General features: G+C 41.9%; 3 protein-coding genes across 4 annotated transcripts; 2 read left to right on the forward strand and 1 right to left on the reverse strand.

Moving 5' to 3' along the window:
- Positions 1 to 1,192: 1,192 nt before the first annotated feature.
- On the reverse strand, positions 1,193 to 3,391 carry cox4i1 (cytochrome c oxidase subunit 4I1). 2 transcript variants are annotated; one of them, XM_083691040.1, is made up of 5 exons: positions 3,351 to 3,391; positions 2,628 to 2,704; positions 2,245 to 2,409; positions 1,775 to 1,906; positions 1,193 to 1,490 (listed from the first exon to the last, which is right to left on the reverse strand). In XM_083691040.1, exons 2-5 carry the CDS (start codon positions 2,701 to 2,703, stop codon positions 1,354 to 1,356), a joined length of 510 nt encoding a protein of 169 aa, XP_083547166.1. In that variant the 5' UTR covers position 2,704; positions 3,351 to 3,391; the 3' UTR covers positions 1,193 to 1,353. The 2 variants fall into 2 exon arrangements, with proteins under 2 accessions (XP_083547166.1, XP_083547167.1); XM_083691041.1 differs by lacking the exon at positions 3,351 to 3,391 and adding an exon at positions 3,192 to 3,213.
- Positions 3,392 to 3,752: 361 nt separating this feature from the next.
- emc8 (ER membrane protein complex subunit 8) lies at positions 3,753 to 6,163 on the forward strand. Its single transcript, XM_083691578.1, has 5 exons — positions 3,753 to 4,191; positions 4,310 to 4,386; positions 4,493 to 4,562; positions 4,684 to 4,778; positions 5,159 to 6,163. Exons 1-5 carry the CDS (start codon positions 3,979 to 3,981, stop codon positions 5,316 to 5,318), a joined length of 615 nt encoding a protein of 204 aa, XP_083547704.1. The 5' UTR covers positions 3,753 to 3,978; the 3' UTR covers positions 5,319 to 6,163.
- Positions 6,164 to 6,582: 419 nt separating this feature from the next.
- On the forward strand, positions 6,583 to 9,018 carry gins2 (GINS complex subunit 2). Its single transcript, XM_083690969.1, has 5 exons — positions 6,583 to 6,720; positions 6,865 to 6,979; positions 7,278 to 7,377; positions 7,570 to 7,696; positions 8,034 to 9,018. Exons 1-5 carry the CDS (start codon positions 6,631 to 6,633, stop codon positions 8,160 to 8,162), a joined length of 561 nt encoding a protein of 186 aa, XP_083547095.1. The 5' UTR covers positions 6,583 to 6,630; the 3' UTR covers positions 8,163 to 9,018.
- Positions 9,019 to 9,495: the final 477 nt, after the last annotated feature.

Genomic DNA, 9,495 nt, shown 5'->3' on the forward strand with positions numbered 1-9,495 from the left:
GGTTGGCTCTTCTTGGGAAGGGGGATGATGCTTGTAGTCTTGAAGCAGGAGGGAACAGTGCTGTGAGTGAGGGAAAGGTTGAAGATGGAGGTGAGAACATCAGCTCGTTGGCACATGCTCTGAGAGCCCGCCCAGGGATGTTGTCTGGTCCTGCTGCCTTGCGGGGGTTGATCTTCCTCAGGGCTTTGTTTACCTGGCCTGATGAGATGGTTAGTGGAGGGGAGGGGGGTCCCGGTGTGAATAAATACTGGAGGGACATTTTGAAAAGAGTTGTAGCAGTGATCAAGTTCTTGGGTGAAAGAGGAGTTGCGTTTAGGGGAGATGGTGAACGGTTTGGGTCAACCCATAATGGTAATTTCCTTGGCATCCTAGAATTGCTATCACAATTTGACCCATTCTTAGCTGAACATATTAAAAAGTTTGGCGGAAAAGGAAGAGGCTTATTTGTCAGACAATATGTGAGAAACTCATTGGATCAGAAAACTCGCCAAACAATAGCAAGTGAGATTCGGGATGCCAAATATTTTTCAATAATTGTTGACTCCACCCCAGACCTGTCACGTGGACCAATTGACGTTCATATTCTGGTTTGTTAACAGCAGCGGGAATGTGGTAGAGTGATTCCTGGGCTTTGAGCCAACTGAGAGCCACACTGGTAAAAGTTTAGCAGACTGTGAGACTTTGATGGTGGAGGGCCTTGGGTTGGACCTCTCAAACTGTTGAATAAGCTTAGTTCTTAAATGTTATTGCTTTTCCAATAGGATTGTTCATTGTCTTGAAGGATAGTGATGGCATCACATTTTTTTTAAATTTAATAGCCGATTACCTTCAGGTGCAAAAACCATGCAAATGAATGACCAAAAACTGTATCTTAAGTGAGGAGTTATGGCTTGCCAAAAGCCGCAAAATACGGGAAATTCAAAAGGAGCACCACCACCCATAACTTCAACTATGCACTAAGAAGGTTTTCTAGCACACAACACTAGAGCAGGTATCAAAGCTGTATGTTGGTTTACTGTACTTCAAACAACATATACTCACCACTGGTCTGGTTGCTTAGGAACACTAGATGTACAACATACTATACATTTGAGTTTATGATAATCATAACAGCATACTGATAAGATGCAAACATGGTTCTTTGTAAGGGTTCACATCTTGTCTGTGGTGGCAACAGCAAGGACACACGGTATTGGGTAAACATAGGAACTTTTATTCTTGTCTATAATACACGATAACCTTAAGAGGAAGTGGTCTTCCAAAACGCAACAACTGAGGTAATGTGGACAATTGATAAATACAGACGTATTGGTATGTTTGTTTGTGATTGAGTCATGTGGTCCTCTGGATGGTTTACTTCTTCCACTTCTTGTTTTCGTAGTCCCAGTTGGATGAGAAGCCCTCCACAGGGTTGACCCTCATGTCCAGCATCCTCTGCAGCTCCTTCTCTTTCCACTCCGCTTCAAAAGTGTGGGGAACGGGACCGTACACTGCAAGAGGACCGAGACGGGGGTAAGCCTCTGACTCAGAAATGTTACCAATGAGTGTCTATCAAAGCATAGACTGATTAATTAGCTATCAATTGTCGGTAAGGGCAATACAGTAGGCCTAGTAATTGCAATGTGTCTTATGTAAATTGAGTATTTCACCACTGACAGACAGGACAGATGGCAGACATGTACTGTGTGTAATGGACGACTGATTTCACTTATATTCAGGCCCTATCTTTTCTAATACCCTTGTTCATTTCTCATATGTTCATCTTAGAACTTACCGAACTTCCTCTGCCATAAGACAACCAAGCCAGTCATTCCAAAGAAGAAGAACATCCCTGCAACAACAGATTTCCACTCCTGTGTTCCATAGTTCATCTCAGCAAAGCTCTGCTTGAAGCTGATGCGGTACACTGAAAAAAATAAAAAACACAGGACATGGCATTAGATATCTATATACATTTTTATCATGGATGATATCATACAACTCAGCATTTAGAAACAGGCTAGTTTGCTCTTACCATATTAAATAATTTAAGACATCGGTTTTTATTAACATGCTTTTGATATGTGTTGGACAGGCTCATTGTAATGCATGGAATGGTATCCTCCCCTAATGTGTTACTTCCTTTACATGCAGCATCACACACACCAAACAGTGCAATAAATGAATAAAATCTCAGCAATTTAGTTTTTTTTTCTGCAAAACCTCTGACAGCACTAGTAAATGAGAAAGGGTTAAATTACATACATGCAACCTTCTCGTCATTGGAGAGTGTGGCCCAGGATCCCTTCTCCTTCTCCTTGAGGGACACCTGCTCTGGACTCAGTTCTTGCACGTACTGGATATCAGGGAGTGGGTTCTCCCGCCTGTCAAAGTAGGCCGGAAGAGCGTAGTCCTCCACCTTGGCAACACCTGCATGGAACAAAGCATGAATACATCTGACAGTCCTACAGAGTAAACATTGTTTACAAGGGGGAAACTAATAAATCAATCTATCAAATCATTGGGTGCAAATGTATATAATGTATAAATACGTAGTGTATACATTTATGTAGGGCTTTGAGACCACTGGTGGTTTTACTAGTCAATCTCCTCCTTGCTAATGGTAACATTGCCTATAAATCACTTACCATGTCCCCCACGTAGACACACAGATGTGGAGATGGCACGTTTGCCAACAAGGCTAAGCGCTCTGGTAGCCAGCATTCTGGTGGAAAATATTTGAAAAATAAATTCTAAAACACAGGACAGAACATCTATTTCAACATCAACCTAATCTCTAACAGTTTTGATTGTTCTTCATGGTCTGCATGTCTGTCAAGTAGCTGAACACCATTAATAATTACTTAGTTAACCAAATAACAATGTTTCCTTGTTGACATGCTAGCAGGTCACCTGTCAAGCTAGCCATGATGCTAATCCATCGCTACCTGCTGGACAAGGTCATTCCGGGACAAATAGCTAGCTGTAATAAACACCCAGTGTTATTTTGCGCATCTGTACTGTTTTGATCTTAATTCCAAATTGAAAATCGAAATGATTACTAGCAAAAATCCTAAAACATCAAATTTCACATAGTAAAGGATCTCAGTAGCCTGCTAACTAGTTTAGCTAGAAAGCTCGCTAGCATAGCATCAGTCCATGAAGCGGCTTGCTCGCCCCTGCGTTGTCTCCCTCCCCACACTCAATGTCACCTCTCTTTATTCGGTTCTATCTAACCGTTTGACTACTCCATGTAGACTGACACGAGGGCATGTAGAACATGAATAGCACTAAACCCATCCAGCGATATATCCTAGGACAACCCAATATCAAACGCCTTATAATAGAGAAGTTTCGCCGCCGTTTCTTACCTGATCTGCTTTTGCCGACGCTCCAAAACGCATAAAGGAAGTACGACCGAGCGGAAACACGTAAGCGGGGATGAGGGAACCACATGGAAGGTCAATCGGTCATACACCTAAAATGTATCTAAAGTCTTTTTTTTTGCCGCAGTATTATATTCAGATTATAATGTTATTGGATAACAATAGTAGTACCAATAAGACATTTTGACTCAAAATAGAATATCGACTTTTACGACAGTGTTGTTGCGACGAAACTACTGTTCATGTGCTACCATTTTGGCGCAGCACTGTCATTATTTGCAATCACAGACTTAAATCCTGAAATGAGCCAAAATGGTGTTAGATGCATCCAATGTCACAAATCCTATCCCATCCGTATGTGCGCTTTACGGTACCGGTGCAAACTGTCATCAGCAGAAGAGAGGCAGCGTGAATTTCTAGAATAGTGTCGTGGATACGATACAGAATTCGTGCTCGTTAATAATCAGATCAGAGACCTTAGCTTAATAGATTTACAAGTCTGCCAGCTGTTGCTGTACTACTAGTCTTGTATCGGGTATGATAGCTAGCTACCAGATACATCTAGATCACCCCAATTTAGTTCGCTAGCTAGTTTACCAATTTGGCAATAAACATGCCTATTAAATTGACAACTCAGGCTTATTGCAAGATGCTTTTGCATGCAGCTAAATATCCTCATAGCGCCGTGAATGGATTACTAGTTGCTGAGAAGCAGAAAGAAAAGAAGAAAGAGGGCCACTCTGCTCCAATTCTCTGCGTGGATTGTGTACCACTCTTCCATGGTACACTTGCTTTAGCACCAATGCTGGAAGTGGCACTTACACTGGTGAGGGGATTGACCACATTTATCTTTATTCAAATTCAATGGATTTTCTCTCTCATTCTCTCTCTACCTGTCAAGCCATCCGTGTGAGACTCAACTGTGTTCATCTTTCCCCACTCAGATTGATACATGGTGCAAAGAGAACAAATACGTAATAGCTGGGTATTACCAAGCCAACGAGCGTACAAAGGACTTCAGGTAAACCTCGGGACTTCAGAATGTTGATGCAGCATGCCATCTGTTTTCTGGTCACTGGGCTCTGTGATGACTTAATACACATTGTGTTTTGTGTTGACTCCCACAGACCCAACCAGGTTGCTGAAAAAGTTGCGGCTAGGATTTCAGAGAACTTCAGTGAAGCGGCAATGATAATGGTACTCCTCTCTCACCTTAGAACTTGTGTTTAACGAAGCCAAAACTGACACATGGTGAATGTCACTCGCGAGACGAGCCCCTGTGACTACTGTGCCTCAGGTCTGTGTGTGTGTTCCTCAGGTGGACAACAGCAGGTTGACCATGAGCTGCTATGAACCCATCGTAGCCATCTATGACCACCATGAAAACAAGTGGAGATGCAGGGACGTAAATGCGTAAGTGTTCCTGCGCAGCTAACCATGTTATGGCAGGTCTCCATGTTACACACTTGCTAGTCATATCAGGTCCAGCACAAGAGAATAAAACATTTGCGCTGATCAACATCTAAACTGCATATATTGACGTTAATACTCTGCAACACTGCACAAGTAGTCTAGTGTATTGCAACACTTCAGCGGTCTTATACTTGTGCAATCATCATTTCTCCATTGGTGTCCTGTCCTCACATGTTGATTCACATTAAAGATATGCTGCTAAATATCAATGTGAGTGAAAAAGAACTCAATGTGAAAGGGCACATGAAGTCTCATTCTGTGGGTAGGACTGTGATTTGAGTCCTTGAGCTGAAGTGGTGAAATGCTGGTTTGTGTTCTAGGGACTGCTTTGAGGACTGGTATGAGGCCCAGAAGATCACATCTGCTCTGCTGGAGGGCAGGAACTATGAGAGCTTGATCGACTTCGACAATCACCTGGACGACCTCAGGAATGACTGGACCAACCCTGAGATCAACAAGTCTGTGTTGCATCTGTGCTAAGACCCCCAGGAGTGACTGCACTCAACAAAGACATTGCTGCCAATACGGCATGCATAGTGCTATTACTACTGTAGCACCAGAATGCTAAGTGCTGAATGCTTAGTCTTTGTTCCCAGTGAAATGCTCTCAAAGTGAAGAGAGAGCGTGGAGCACTGACTACAGTAGTACATTTAAGGGCAAACAGGAAACCGGTACCATTGGGATCGTCCTACCCACTGTAGAGGGAACTGAGGTTATCAAGACCTCTGTGTCATAAAATGCAACTTCTGACTACTTCTGACTATTTTTCTTCTTTTTAATTCAGGCAACGGTTTATGTATGCTCATAGATATTGAAGCTGTACTGTATGTGTAATTTTAAATGATAGAATAAAAAAATATTATTTCTTTTGGTTTAATACTTTAGATTTTCTGAATTGCTAGCCTTACAGAGATGAGTTAATGCTAAATTATTGTTCAGAGATTGGACTTGTTTAAATATTGTGCTACTAAATAATAATTAACAAGAGATTCATTATGTCCTTTATTTCACATACTAAGTCTTAATGTTTCTTCTCAAAGAAAAACGTCTTTTCTCCTCTGTTTTTCTTTCAAGTTAACTTTAGTATTTATTTGTTAGAAGATAATTGGATTATTCCTTTATTTAATTGTTGAATTATATCTTGCTATGGCACAGGTAATAAACTTTGGATATAAATATCTCCACAATGACCGTATGATTAATGATAACTAAATATGAGGTTTTAAATAAATAGGAGTTAAAATACCAGTAGAACCATTTTTGAGATCTTGATATTAAACATTTTGTACAAAATTGTTTGAACTGAATGTACAAATAAAACATAACTTTTGACATAAACTCTGTTTCTTTTTTCCTGGACATGCATCCCCACCACCTCTAGACTTGATGGCCCCTTGTAGGACACCAAACATCTTCATGCAGACCTAGCCTGAATGAACTGTACTGGGTGTAATTATGTTACATTTAAAACAGTTCCATCACCTTGGGTTAAGCTGATTATCACGAGAAGAACATTCATGGGGCAGTTCTCAGTAACCTGCAACCCTCCCCCCATCTTTCCTACCAGCAGACCACCTGTCCTGTCTGATCTGAGGGGATGGGGCGAGCTAGGCTTCTCTGAGGAATGTGTTCTGTAGGTAAATGACGCCCCCTAGTGGCGACTGCACTGTATCCTTCTTTAGTAGAGAGGAGGAGGGACTTCCGCGTTCCAGTGACACTACATCGCTGATGAATATTACGCGGGAACTGTTTGTCCTAGCTCTGCAGACATCATTTAAAAAATAAGGATACAATGGATCCTGCTGAAGTCGAATTCCTTGCAGAGAAGGAGAAGGTGAAGATTATCCCGAATTTTAGTCTCGACAAAATCTACTTGATCGGGGTGAGTTGGCTTGCTCACGTGTGTGTCTGTCACCAACTTTCCAACCAGCGTTAGCAAGCAGGAATACAACACGCCATAGTTTACGAGATATCTAGACAGAGAAGTCGAATTAAGACTTTTTCTAAGATTTGTTCTCATCATCAGGGCGACCTTGGTCCGTTTAACCCTGGGTTACCAGTTGACGTGCCTGTATGGTTGGCTCTCAATCTGAAACAGCGACAGAAATGCAGAATCGTACCTCCGGAGTGGATGGATGTGGGTGAGTAAAGGGAATCTAGCCATCTCTGTCTCTATGAGGATTTATCTATGCGCTGTAATATTTAGCGTAATGTTTTCTACAGTCTCATCAAAAAATACCTTTTTATATGGAAGAGTGTTGCTCCATACGGCTCCCCTAGCTACCTTTTTGAGGAGTAGTCTGGTCTGGCTTGATCAGATTTAGCTACAGCGGCAACAAGCAATGCTATTTAGGGGACGAGACTAATTGAACAGCACAAACCTGATCTCTAAATATTACAGTGGGAGATTAACTTGTCTCACTTTTCAATTGTGTACAGATAAACTGGAGGAGATCAGAGAGCTGGAGCGTAAGGAAGATACCTTCACTCCCGCCCCCAGTCCTTACTACATGGAGTTGACCAAACTGCTGCTAAACCAGTGAGTATCAACACCTTACACTTACTCTACTTTGTACAGTAGCACCGCCTGTGGAGTTAGAGGGTGTGTATTACGTGACCAACTGAGTGTCTAGACCAGGGTTAGATTAGCCACTTCAGACTATTTTAGATGTAGATCTAAAACACCAGACATGTGGGGAGATGTTTAGATGTCGTGCCTGTGCCTCTGCAGCGCGTCTGATAACATTCCTAAGGCAGATGAGATCCGGACACTGGTGAAGGACATCTGGGACACGCGCATTGCCAAGCTGCGCCTCTCCGCAGACAGCTTCATCAGCCAGCAGGAGGCTCATGCTAAGGTTACTATACATCAGATCACGGGGGGGCTGGGGCTGCACAATAGATTTTACTAAGGGTGTGGTCCTAAAGCAATAATGGTCCTGCCTCCCAATGAGTATGTCAAGAGAGTCTATATCATTGTCAATATACATTATTCTGATATAATACCATTATAGAATAAGATGGTTGAAGTGACATTGTGACTGAAGACAATTATTTCTTGATAGATGACTGATCACAGTTTGGACTTGTTTATATGGATGCTCTGTGTAAGAGAGCTCTTTTGCGTGCTCACAGGATAACATATTTATCTTTGTCCATTGGCTCTCTCTGTCCTCTCCTTTTCCCCCCCTCTAGCTGGACAACCTGACTCTGATGGAGATAAACACGACGCGTGCGTTCCTGCTGGACTCTCTCAACTGCATGTACAAGCTGCGCTCCAACCTACAGCCGGGCTCCAGCAGGGGCAAGGCCCAAGATTACTGACCACCCCCTCCATCTATGTGGCCCACATCTGGGCCCAAGCTTTACCCCTTCCCCTGCTGTCCTGATGAACCGAGCTGGAGCAGGATTAGGACCAGATATACTGAGCAAATGTTAGCACATAATGTTTTGTCCTGTTAAACAACAGAGCAGTTATCTCCAAGTCACACTACAGAGCCGAACTGAGCTAAGATATACTGGGCAGGCCTGGTTACATATCCACCGTAGTTGCTTTAAGTGCTGGAAAGTATAGTGTGAAAGGAATATTTATCAGCCAGTATGGTTTGGGTCGGCCCTGTCGTGTGTAAAGCCCCTTAGAATATAGGCATATGGACATGTAAATGAAGATTGTTTCATGTTTATGCTGTGTGTTATGTTTAATCCCCCTATGACCATACTGGGAAAAATGCTTACTAAACCTGGCCCATAGCAAAGTCATGTAGCTGGGGCACTCATTATGAGCAGGCAGGTCATGTAAACTTGTTCTTGTTTGATGCTGACTTTGGACTGGCTGGCTCATGTAAATATGATTCCATGGCTTGTTTTTTCTCATATCTATGTATTGGATTAGTATTGGGTTAAGGCAAGCTACACTTGGCTTGTCATACTCAATATGCAAAAAAGAATATACATGTAGCACTGATCTGTCTTGTTTTGTTAAAAAAAAAACTGGCTGTCATGTATGATGATGTCATCCACAACCTGCTTTTGATAGTATGGTTCAAGGAAGATGAACAACTACATGTCATGGATTCAACAATGTACTTTGTACAATGTACTAACCCTAACCCACTCAATGAAGTTGGAGGGTTGTAACATTGTCACATTTTACAATATGCTTTTCTCAATAAAAAAATTTTTTTCGAAAGATTTTGTTGGGATGATTTGGACAGAAGATCACTTCATTGTACTGGTAACATTGTATCACTTGCAACAAAGATAGACTGGAGGTTAGTGAACCAGCGTATGTTGCATTGTTTGCCCAGAAGAGGTTGAGACAGCTGTCGAGTATAACTACTGTAGTTCGCCTAGCAACAAGTCACAACATGGCTTTGTGTGTTGCTTCTCTATTTATTATCTGATGTTATTGAGACACTCTGCTGCTAAGAAAGGCTTGACACCGAAACGTGTAGCCGAGGCTTCCGGTAATCAACTATTCTTTTCACCTAGGGTACGTTGTTGCTCTCTCCTTGCAAGTTTTTCTTGGTTATTAATGTTCTATTTGATTCTTACTTGAATCTTCTATGAATGATAAGAAATTATTCATTTGATTGATCAAAATCATTGTAACATTGGTGTCTGTCTCAGGTTCTTTATTTCAAGAGAAAAAGTTGAT

The sequence above is a fragment of the Argentina silus genome, assembly GCF_951799395.1.
Source record: "Argentina silus genome assembly, chromosome: 19".
Taxonomy (NCBI): Eukaryota; Metazoa; Chordata; class Actinopteri; order Argentiniformes; family Argentinidae; genus Argentina; species Argentina silus.